General features: G+C 41.4%; 2 protein-coding genes across 2 annotated transcripts in view; one reads left to right on the top strand and one right to left on the bottom strand.

The window, feature by feature from the left end:
• Positions 1 to 9,007, top strand: part of LOC119837507 (myotubularin-related protein 13) — a 57,430-nt gene extending 48,423 nt beyond the window's left edge. Inside the window, exons 24-40 of the mRNA XM_038363107.1 lie at positions 51 to 182; positions 432 to 540; positions 856 to 1,001; positions 1,414 to 1,568; positions 1,864 to 2,077; positions 2,543 to 2,678; positions 2,958 to 3,140; positions 3,498 to 3,665; positions 4,191 to 4,349; positions 4,729 to 4,874; positions 5,153 to 5,300; positions 5,804 to 5,998; positions 6,274 to 6,403; positions 6,778 to 6,904; positions 7,160 to 7,239; positions 7,576 to 7,658; positions 7,961 to 9,007. Of these exons, the coding sequence (XP_038219035.1) occupies positions 51 to 182; positions 432 to 540; positions 856 to 1,001; positions 1,414 to 1,568; positions 1,864 to 2,077; positions 2,543 to 2,678; positions 2,958 to 3,140; positions 3,498 to 3,665; positions 4,191 to 4,349; positions 4,729 to 4,874; positions 5,153 to 5,300; positions 5,804 to 5,998; positions 6,274 to 6,403; positions 6,778 to 6,904; positions 7,160 to 7,239; positions 7,576 to 7,658; positions 7,961 to 8,053 (2,404 nt within the window). The 3' untranslated portion in view covers positions 8,054 to 9,007. The remainder of the gene's footprint in view (positions 1 to 50; positions 183 to 431; positions 541 to 855; positions 1,002 to 1,413; positions 1,569 to 1,863; positions 2,078 to 2,542; positions 2,679 to 2,957; positions 3,141 to 3,497; positions 3,666 to 4,190; positions 4,350 to 4,728; positions 4,875 to 5,152; positions 5,301 to 5,803; positions 5,999 to 6,273; positions 6,404 to 6,777; positions 6,905 to 7,159; positions 7,240 to 7,575; positions 7,659 to 7,960) is intronic.
• Positions 9,008 to 9,962: 955 nt separating this feature from the next.
• LOC119837330 (protein kinase C and casein kinase substrate in neurons protein 1) overlaps positions 9,963 to 11,981 on the bottom strand; it is a 91,010-nt gene continuing 88,991 nt past the window's right edge. Inside the window, exons 11-12 of the mRNA XM_038362867.1 lie at positions 11,955 to 11,981; positions 9,963 to 11,802 (exon numbers count right to left, since the gene is read on the bottom strand). The exon at positions 11,955 to 11,981 is cut by the window's right edge and continues 5 nt beyond it. Coding sequence (XP_038218795.1) covers positions 11,690 to 11,802; positions 11,955 to 11,981 — 140 coding nt within the window. The 3' untranslated portion in view covers positions 9,963 to 11,689. The remainder of the gene's footprint in view (positions 11,803 to 11,954) is intronic.

Raw genomic sequence — 11,981 nt, 5'->3', positions numbered from 1 at the left:
CCGACTCCTTTGTTTCATCCGTATACAACCAAAATCACATCGCATTTCAGCTACCCCGCGGTGGTGGCGGTGCCAGAGGCGATATCGGACGAGTCACTGCGGCGGGCGGCGCGCGGCTACCGACAGAACCGCCTGCCGGTGCTCACCTGGAGGCACCCTAGAACTAGGGCCCTGCTGGCTAGGTACTAAAATTTTAACAATATTTTTTTTAAATATATCACTTTATTCACTCATTCTTTCATTCGTTCACTCACCTCATTCTTTTACTAGGTGCTGTTGTTCTGATATAAAGACAAATATCTTCTTTGATAGTGGTTGTCATGTGTCTAGAATACTTGAATATGCGTACGATTACTATCCTATAGTTCTCCAAATATAATTGAGCATATAAAATGTCCACAAATTTACTGTTATGTCCTGTGTTTTTGAAGGTCAGCGGCATCCCATCATAAGGGTGTAATCGGTATGCTGAAGGCGAGCAGCCACCAGACACCTGCGCCGGCGCAGTCTGGCACTGAATCTACTTCTAGTTTAGAACAGGTAATGGAGTTTTAAAGAATGCAACATATAACGTATTTGCTAAGTTTCATTTTGGAGACTTCAGAATTTGAAAAATAAAATAGAAATAAATAAAATTGAAAAAATTAAATTGAAAACTAAAATAGTTTCTCCATTTATATGCATAACTTTTTCCAATCCCAATTCTTTTTTGTTTTAACACTAAATAAGAATTTATTTTTAAATCTTTGTATCAACTTCGTGATTTATTTTTAATCAGTAAAAAGTTTTTCCTCCTTACTCTAGGACATGACATTAAAAATATGTTTGACAAATAATATTGTGTGGTGTGTGTAGGAGAGATTTTTGTCAACTCTAGTCAGTCTTACGCCGGCGTCGCGCGGCGAGCTCGAGGACTCTAGCCTCAGCCTCGACTCGCTGCTGCTCTGCTGCGAGGAGCAGCACCACACGCCGCTGCTCACCAAGGCCGCTGGCACTCTGGGGTGAGGGGATATTCTGGTTTATAATGAGGAAGACGAAGAAGAAGAAGAACTATAAAATACATTGATTGAAATACATAATAAGCAAAAAATAGTGATAAAGTCTTCTTGATGTTGTGTTAATGAGTGTAACACTGCAATCGCTGTTCCAAGGTTAAAAACAGATAAAAATATTGTGACTGACTTCATTGGGAGAAATCTTGTCATTCTCAATTCAGTTTTTGACTTAAATATAGTCGGGATTAGTTTCTTTCCATCTTTTTCTTCTTCTTTAAGACAAAATAAATATTTCATACTCAAAATTATGATAAGAAATACCTCGTGCACCAGCGCCCGATTCTTTGATTGATTTTTGTAAATTGTTATGAAAACCATAAATTATAAATTTTCTTAATTGAATAAACAACAATTACAGAGTGCTAGGTAGGAACAGTGGTGGAAAAGGTGGTAGTAGTGCCACCGGTGGAAGACATTTCGGAAGGTGGGGCTCACTGAAGGACAGGAGACAGGCCTCGCATCTTGAACTTTACGCACCAAGGCAGAGGTTATCTACTGCTGAAATTGACTCAGGTAAGATAAATTCAAATTCAAACAATTAATTATTCAACAAGACCACTTGCTTTTGTGTTTAAAGATTTTATTTGTTGATACGTCAAGTTTTTGTCATCAAATGTATATTAATAAGAATATTATACGGCGGGCATTCCATTGTCAAGTTTTGTGTTTTATGTGCCATTTTCGTCGGTTCAATGAGCCGGAAAAATATCACATCGAATGGATGCCATCTTATCCGTCTCGAAAGACCAGTGTACTGTCCTACGACTTGGTCCTTCGAGTCGGTAGACATAAGTTTGTCGCATTGTAGCGTCGGGCGAGGCGGGCGGCGTGCGGCGCGCGGCGCTGTACGTGGTGACGGAGAAGGGCGCGGGCGCGGGCTGGCCGGCCGGCGTGGAGCCCGTGCCGGCGGAGTACCCGGACGCGCGCGCCACCAAGCACGCCTTCAAGAAGCTGCTGCGCGCCGCCGCGCCCTCCGCGCCGCCCGCGCCCTCCGCGCCGCACGACGAGCCGCCCTTCTACCGGTGAGTGTGTGTGTGTGTGTGTGTGTGTAGCGCGCCGCCGCGCCCTCCGCGCCGCCCGCGCCCTCCGCGCCGCACGACGAGCCGCCCTTCTACCGGTGAGTGAGTGTGCCTGAGCGTGCTAACCGTGCCCGCCTCCCACTGCAGGTGAGTGTGCCATGTTTCAGCCGTTTCAGGTACGCTTTGATGAGTGTGCTCTCCCCTCTGCAGCTAATTTTACGTCGCGCTACACCTACTCCACGAACTACTGCACTCACGAGTATTCATCTAGAAGGAGACGCTCTATAGTGTGAGCTTAATTTATTTCTATAAAATGTCTATGGAAGATCATAATCCAGAGGGAATTATGATTTAACAAATGGGAATTATGAAAATAATTAATAACTTAGGAAATAAACGCATTGCAAGGTAAATAAAAAAAATTTACTTAAATCCAGTTCGAAGGACTAAATCATACCTCTCTTTCAGATTAATAGAAGAGTCCGGATGGCTGTGGCAGCTGCGGCAGATCATGCAGCTGTCGGGCGCCGTGCTGGACCTACTGGACGTGCAGGGCTCCTCGGTGCTCATCTCGCTCGAGGACGGCTGGGATGTGTGCGCGCAGGTGTGTCTACATTCTAGTGTTAAGTGGACCACTTCGATTGTGGTTTTTGAGTTTGATCCGAAGTAACGAAAATGTATCATTTTCACGTTACCTGTTTATATATTCTGATGTATTAAACTTCTGCTTTTTCACACAATTAATTAATTCAACTTCATAAATTTTTATTAATTTCATATTTAAAGTGTCTCACTCTAAAGTTAGTAGTTAAGTCATATTATATAAATACAGCATGCTATATTGATTGTTCTATTGCATAATTAATGTTATTATAATTTTCAGATATCGTCCCTAGCTCAAATCTGCTTAGATCCCTACTACCGAACGCTTGACGGTTTCCGTATACTAGTGGAGAAAGAATGGTTGGCGCTCGGTCACAAGTTCCAGCAGCGGCTAAATCTGGCTGCCACCCCACAGCAGGGATTCACACCCACCTTCCTCATGTTCCTGGATGCTGTTCATCAGGTAATTTAACATATTATTGCCGCATTGATTTTTTTATTATTTTGGGATTCTTAAGTAAGGATTAAGAAAGTACCTTTGAGTAATGGCTACCTTTTTTCGCAACAGTTAAGATTTTGAGATTTTATTAGCTCAAAGAGATAACTACGTATATTTACACTGGATAAATAAATAAGAAATGAATATAGGGCAATTAAAGTTGACAACCGATCTCGAATTAAATAAAATTAAAATCTCGATTGCCTACTCTCCGGGGAAGAAAAAAAGTTTGTTTATCGTACATTTCAATTGAAATACGTGTTCATGGTCCTATCCCCCCTCGATTTTACATGAACTCATATTCCATTCTCCGTATTCCAGCTCCAGAAGCAGTTCCCGCTCGCGTTTGAGTTCAACGACTACTACTTGCGCTTCATCGCGTACCACAGCGTGTCGTGCCGCTTCCGCACCTTCCTGTTCGACAACGAGGCGCAGCGGGCCGAGCTCGGCCTGGCGCCCGACGAGAGGAGGCCGGATGTCGGCAGGCTGGTGAGTCGTGGCTTGCTTTTTAATAGTAAAAAGATATTATGGTCGATGATTTTAGTGTAAATTGCCAATGTTTTTGGGAGTTTAGCCGGAAAGTATCGATAGGAGTATCACTTTATCAAGAATTTTGCTTTTTGGATTGAGTTGTATATGGGTAATGTTTTGGGGAGTGTGGCTGAAGAATGTCATCTGTGAATGATAATATTTTCAATTTAAACAATGTTGGGTTTATTTATTCAAATTTAACAAGAATTAAAATATTAATAATTGTATTTTTTGTTTGAAAAAAGTATTGCTTTTCTAGTCTACGGGTGTTCACGTATGTATAATTGCTTGTCCGCAGCTTTACTCCCGCGGTACATGGGTAAAAATATCCTACGTGCCAATTCCGACTATAGTCTATCCTAGTACCTAATTGCTTATAAATAATGCAGCTCAGTACGAATTCATATATCGTAATATGTTCGGATAACGGCCATCCACTTGCAAGTGTATAAGCGGAGAAGTGTACCGCAGTGTGTCCGGCAGATGGTGGAGGCGGGGGTGGGCGCGGGCGCGGGCGGCGCGGGCGCGGAGGGCGGGGAGGAGGAGCGCGGCGCGCTGGGCGTGTTCGAGTGCGCCGAGCGGCTGCACCAGCGCTCGCCGATATTCTTCAACCTGCTCTACGCGCCCGACCTCGACAACCCGGTAACTTGTCACTCTATACGACATAGTCTCTCAGCAGGATCCCGAGAAACGATTCGCTCTACATTCTGCATCCGTATGCACCAGCAGACCATCTCCGGTTTCATCCAAAAGTATTCAGCCAGGAGGCAAATGCTTTAGAGTCACTGAGGGACACTATCAATTTGAAATAAACTCAGCCATCAGGCGATCCGCCCTTGGAATGAGGTCAGATTATGGACAACCCATTGTTGCTGTTAATTTTAACACATTACGCAATATAACCTCGATATCCTGATGAATATTATAACATGACTCAGTTGTTATTTATTTAGTGAAAATATTGCACTTGCAACTGAATCTGGCTTTTCATTAGTTTTAAAATGTATGATCAAAACTGCAGGTCCTCCGGCCAGTTTGCTCGGTGTCTCGCCTAGAAGTTTGGGAGTATTACATGAGCGAGGAGCTGTCGCACGGGGCGCCCTACGAGCCCGACCTGTGGCCAGCGGAGCCCGAGCCCAAACCCGCCAGGAGGCTCGTTACTGCCGGGTGAGATATCCCTTGTTATCAGTTACGAACAATTGGCTAAATGAGCTTTATGAACACAGATGAATACAAAACAGTATGCAACTCTAAATAAGGTTTCTTGGTAACATTTATTTATTACACTTATACATGCATCTCAACGTCTGTACATATATGTATACTATTTCTCTACGCACTTTATAAACATTAATATATTTCTCCTTTTTAACCTAATTGCTTGATTGGATTTTTTTTCCTTTAGGATGAGGTCGCATTATTTAATGATATGTTTTGTGTATCAGATACGACAGCGTCGCCCGCTGCATGCCAGACGCGTTCGGCGGGCTGCTGGAGCGGCTGCGGCAGCTGGAGCTGGAGCTGGGCCACCTGCCGCAGAAGTGGCGCGTGCGCTGGGACCAGCTCGAGCTGCCCAACACGCTGGAGCTGCAGGTGCTTTTCCATTTGCTCATATCGGCCAACTGAGCTGATGGTCCGCGTGATGGTAATCGACCACCACCGCTCATTTGAATAGAGTTTCTTCTGAGTAGAATGTCGCGATTATTATGTAGTTTGTTTCTGTAACGTTTGATATGTGATAATTTATAATAATAATATAATTATATATTCTTTTAATTGAGCAATTATAAAGACTTATTTTGTTAGTAACAATATGCTTAAAAACTGTTAGCACATGAAATTATCATATTCTATATCATTGATGCAAGTAACTTACAGCAATGGTTTACATATTGTCAATATGTAAATCATTGCTGTCCAGTCTATTCGCAATACATTGTAAAATTGTATTGGGACTGTCTTATGTATTTTTGTTATTGTACTGTATAATTTATTTTTGTTTCATGAATTCAACTTCCCAAATTGATTGCATTATAAATCTTTATGAACGATGATCTTTTGATGGATGATTGTTATGCGTGTGCGTGTGCGTGCAGCGCGGCGGGTCGGTGTGCGCGGGCGCGGTGCGGCGCGCGACGGCGGCGGCGCACCGGCGCGGCACGCTGGAGGTGCTGGTGCGCGGGCGGCTGGCGGCCGCGCCCGCCGCGCCGCAGCACCGCTGGGCGCCCGCCGCCGCCGCCGCGCCCGCGCGCTGCGACCACTGCCAGGACCTGCTGTGGGGGCCGCTCGAGGTACCGCGCTCTCTCCCTACTGCCTCTTCTAGACGTTCAATTCATTAATTAGCGATCCTACAATTTTTCTATTTACCTTTTGCATTATTCAAGTAATTGTGTGCATTTTGTTAATTATCTTTCTCTTATTTGCAAAGCATTTGTTTGTTATCTATTTCTTTCAAGAATATTTAGATTGTGTGTTTATAAATATTTTTTCTATTTAATCGAATAATACATTTATGTAACATTAAATTATCGAAATAAATGTGAATTCTGTATGTATCGCGCGTCAGACGGGCGTGCGGTGCGTGGACTGCGGCGCGGCGTGCCACGAGCGGTGCGCGGACGGGTTCGCGCTGGCGTGCACCAAGTACAAGGCGCCGCCGCAGCCCGACCGCGACGCCAACCTGCCCGCCGCCTCCAGTCAGTTACTTTTTACTTTATAGCGACACCCACCTCCCCCACCCGTCTCTCTAATTTAAGTATTATTTTGAAGTGCAGAATGGATATGCAGGACCCTCTCCTCACATCCTGCAACTCATACACAGCCGTCCCCCTATTGTGGATTATTATTAATGACAATAACTCCCCCCCTCCTCCTGTAAATTAAACCCCCATACCATATAGCTTATACATCATGATATGCGCTTCCCCTATCCCCAATTTACTTTTACTGTTTTAGTGAAAAGTAAACACCTATAGTCTTAATATGTACACTTGAAACTGAATGTCGACCCCCCTATACACTTTCTGTAGACATAAAACTATTTTATGACGTCAATTATCTATATATCCAGGTGTAGCGACCCTGCAGTCCAGCTCGCAGCAGTACTACGAGCAGTTCTCGTCCAACGTGGCGGAGAACCGCACGCACGAGGGGCACCTGTACAAGCGCGGCGCTCTGCTCAAGGGCTGGAAGCAGAGGTATACGCGAACGTTACTTTTGACCGACTTGAAAAAAGAAAGCTCCTTATTGGACTTTGTGTGTGTTGGAGGATGGCTTCGTTTATGAACCGGTTATTTCATTGGACTTCATTGTTTCCTTCTGAAGAGAGTTTGATGTATTTTGATAAAAGCAATATGTTATACAATTTGTACAATTTTAATTAATGGAAAAATGAGTAATTTAAAAAACTTATTTTAATACATGAATTCTTCAAATGGTCTTTTAAATTGCAGATGGTTCGTGTTGGACTCAATTAAGCACCAACTGCGGTACTACGACGCAATGGAGGACTCTCATTGTAAAGGATTTATTGGTAAGTTAATTGATGTATAACTAATATCTATGTCTTTTATATAAAATTTAAATATATTCTCTAAAAAAAGGGGAGGCAACAATCCAATTCCAAAATGTAACCAAAATACAGCTATTCCCTATAAAATAAGGTAATAATCGCCACAATCGGTTGAAAGCCCACCCGAGTTGTCGAGAAAAAAACAGTTTTAGTTTTTTTCGAAAATCCCCGTCTCCAACGTGAGATAAAGATTCAACTCGATCCCCTCCCCCCATGAATGTCTCACGTAATTAATGGACGCCCCCTAAAAATGAAGATAAATTAAAAAATAAAAATTGGTAACAATAAAATTCGCAGACCTGGCGGAAGTGATAGCGGTGTCGCCGGCGGCGGCCGGGCCCGCGCCGCCCAAGAAGTGCGACGATCGGTCCTTCTTCGATGTGAGTCTTGTACTATAATTATAATATTATATATCGGTACCCGTAATTAAGATTATTATCTAGTACTGAACCAGCATTGATTAAACAAATAAACACTCGCATGATATGTTTACAAATACATAAAAATATGTATGATCAAGTTGATGTTGTGTTTTGTCTACGATTTAGTCTGCAGAGAATGTCCCATGTGTGTTTGTGCGTTTGATTGATTTTTTTAGCCGACATTATTTTACAGATCATGTATAGTGACAAATCTCGGGATAAAAACCTAGTATTCAAATAAATCATTTACTTATTTTCAGTTACGAACGAGCAGACGGACATACAACTTCTGTGCGAGCGACGCGAACGCTGCGCAGGAGTGGATTGAGAAGTTGCAAGCGTGTCTACAGTGAGACTCCGCCCCTAACTCAACGCAATTCGTCATAACTTGTCCTAGCGTGACACACGGTGTCCTAATCTCTCCTAGCGTGGCACACCGTTTCCTAATTCGTCACAAAAAGCTTTACTTTAAACGTCATTGTATTTACTTGTTCTCGTTATATACTAAGCATTTTACTGCATTTTTGGCAACTTTATTGTTTTGTGAAGTTTTGTCGTATATGTTCGTTGTTGTAGGTAGACTTGAATTATACGCGATTCGTAGCTCGTTGACTGGTACGATGTTGATTTGCAACTTGTTGTGTAACATTTCCGACAAAAGACTCCGCTTTATAATTTCTTAGGTTTTATTTTTTAATCGTCTTTTGTTATTGCAGTAATTTTCTACTCACTTTTATTTAGAATTTTACGAGATCTTTTGGATAACATTTGTTTGGATGTTGGACAATCTGTGAAAATTAACTCTCACCTAATGAAATAATTATCACAGCAATTTTATTTCTAATGCATCTAACCCACAAATTATGTTAGCAGACACATGGAAATGACGGTGACTGAATTTTTTATAGTATTATTGCGAGAGATGAAACTTTGAACGTTCTTCTGAGAGATGTTTAGTTTGTACCTTAGTTCGTTATAGTTGACAACAAATATATAAATATTATTGTTACGTTGAATATTTGTAAATATTTAATCCTAATTCGTTGTTGTGTAAAGACTTCTGTTCCATTATTGAGTTACGTTTCAATCGTAACGGCTAGAAAATTGATTTTATTTTCATATAAGTGTATTTATGACGGATTCCATAAGCATCACGTTATATTATCGTTTCTATTGACACGGTTCGCCGTCTGGTGTGTGAGGTGTCGACGCGATGCCGTTTGGGAATCTCAGCCGAGCCGAGGGTCACTCATCGATTATTTTGTACTGTAAATATTTTATGTTGACATATCAGTGTGATGCGACGCGGCGATATCGCGACGGATAGTCGCGACTTGGGCGAAATGTAGGCGTTATTCTAAAGTTCCAACATTGTTGTTAAAACACTCGTTATGTTTTGTAAATATTATTTGGCGTTTTGCCGCGTCGGCCGAGAGTGGGTTATGGCGGCGCTGATGTACGTGGCGATGTTTGTTTCCATGCAATTTGTTTGCGAATAATTGTCAACTTTGACATCCACTCGCCTTCGATTGTTCGTGCCAAAAGCACAAGAGTGCACTGGAAAAAATTGCTCACGGTTCCGTACAAAGCTTCGCAACAAATTTAACACGAATAGCATAGGAAGTGTAGAGCTTCTGTGTATTGTACAATACCTCCGTAAACTCGTCGTTGTATAGATTTATTTTTTCAACACGCCTCGATGTCGATGTATCGCTTTAACGTGAACGGCGGCGGGTTTTATGATATTATGTGTAAACGTGCACTGCGTACAATGGAAATAAAGAGATTTTTGAAAATATTTTGTTGTATTATTTGTAAATTTCGGCCAAATATCCCTTATATATTTTCTATTATATATGAGATTTATTTAAATTAATTTTAATTCATGAAAAGGTAAAAGTAGGTAATAGATATGAATAACAGTAAACTAATTAAATAAAAACTTCATGAGCAATAAAGCTGTTAAACGGTTAACCTATGCACAGTTAGATATTCAAGGCCATATTTTAATAATTTTTACAACCAGGCTATGAACAATAAATGTTTTTAAATAAAAATACTTTGTATGATTCCATGACGAAATTTTTAAGCATTATGCTTTATCACTACACTTCAAAGAAACTAAATTTAGAACAACTGTGTATATATGGTGTATTAATCAATCAAGCCGTGTGTAACTATTATAATAAAATAATAAGCGTGTGCTTAGAACTATATGGTAGGAATAGGGTCAACATGATAAATCAAATGAAACTACGTTAATCATATGTAACAATTTATTTTACCAATATTAATAATATATTAACATATGTGGTCCGTAGCCACCCTCTCTCTGATAATAATATATTACAATGAATTTTCACAAGTGGTCTCTGAACCTATAACAATTAAAACAATAAAACTACGTCTGCCGCGTGTCAAGAGTCAAGTGATAAAACGCAGCCTCAACTAATGACTTGTTGCTATTACATTACAATACGTACACAATACAACAATACTTTAAAACGAGGTAAAAAAGAAAGGGAAAGGTAAACATCTCGATATATTAATTTTAAATCTAAGCGACGAGATGGCGCTCCTGCCTTCACTAGAAAAATAACGTAGCACCTCTATACATCGCGGTTCAAAGTTTTTTTTCATGAAAATTAGGCCTTCTCTCGGCTCGGCTGACAGCGCGCCGGCTCGTCGCGTCCCTCACATATAATTATACATTTATATACAACAGGAAATAAATACTCTATGCAAGACGATTATGTAACTGTGTATGTACATTGTACAGAGCAGTGACGACCGCATGTAGCCGCTAGGCTGGCTGCAATGCCACAAAGCGGTCGGTGCCTACTTGTATATAATTGGCGTTCATTTTTTTGGCTTCGCTACGTTCGCCGGTTCCCCGCACCTCCACTAAGGCAATACATTTATTTTGATATCAATAGAAAAGTACCGCGCTAGCAAAGATTCGGTCGCGCGGACCGCGCCCGGCACACAAAACCTTAGTCCATAGTTAATGTCACTATAATTTTAAATTTTTGGTTTCCAAATTGTACAAATATAATCCCGAAACCCGCAATGCGGCCCGACGCCGCGCATCGAACGGGTTGCGAGTTCCGCATGTTCAATTAGTATAAAATGTACGAGTACAAAAGCTGTACCACGGTGCACATTAAAAGCGTCAAAAATCTTTTAAGCTACCATGAAAATACTTCGATGAAATGATCTCGAAATGTTCATAAGACCGCTAATTCGTCACGCAACTCACACAACGCTCGATATAGTCCAAATTTATACTTATACCCGAAACGTTTGAGGCCATTTGTACAGCTATTATAAAAACTGTCAATAATACTTTTACACTGATGTATGTCAAACACGAAAATTACTAAAAGCAACTAATCGAGAGCAAAGTTCGAATTCGATGTCATTTAAATAAATCCATCATATAACAACGTAACGGATCGCTTCTGATATAAAATTTATTTCTATTTGTTCTAAAACATTTTTACTAATTTGCAACACTTAATAAGGATTGAATAGTAAATATATTTTTGTATTTGTAAAATAGCATCCATTATTATTCTGTTATTTGCTAAGTATATCAGTTGCATCCTCTACAAAGGTCGACAAGTTTGATATAATCTGTCGTTTCAACGTTGCGACTTAACTCGAAGAATAAAACATGTGTGTTCTTGAGAAGAAAATTGTCATAGAGGGGAATTAAATTAACAATAAAATGGGGAAAACGAATAAGTTTTAAATAATTGCATTATCAAAACGGGAATAAATTTATATGTTAAATGTAAAAGTAATAATGTAAAGGAGCTAATCTCATGAACACAAACAATGTCGCTAAGTCAGTTGCTACACAGTCGCAACTGGGTGTCGCAGTTCTCTCCGTCGGTTGCCAGTCGCAGTTGCCAGTTGCGTGAGTGCCGGGGGTTTGGTTCCCAAGTGCGGCTGGTGACCCGCGGGGGGTCGGGCCCCACGGGGGGTTAGTGCCCCACGGGCTCCACGTAGTTGGCGGGGTAGAGCCCCACGCGGCCATCTTTGCGGCCCTTGCACCAGCCCTGCTCATCTTCGTCCTCTAATTTCTCGAATAAGTCACCTGGAAATAGATTATACAGTTAGTGCTGTTTGTTTTACAGTTTAATTCAGTGACCACAAGACGAATATTTTAACTCTTCCTGAAATTCTTCTGATCATTTTCACCACGCCGGTGTGTGAGCTCGCCCCACGCCCACGCCCAGCCCCACTCACCCTGGCGGAAGCTGAGCTCGTCGCTCT

The sequence above is a fragment of the Zerene cesonia genome, chromosome 27 (assembly GCF_012273895.1).
Source record: "Zerene cesonia ecotype Mississippi chromosome 27, Zerene_cesonia_1.1, whole genome shotgun sequence".
NCBI lineage: Eukaryota > Metazoa > Arthropoda > Insecta > Lepidoptera > Pieridae > Zerene > Zerene cesonia.
This window is presented reverse-complemented; position numbering and strand designations above follow the sequence as displayed.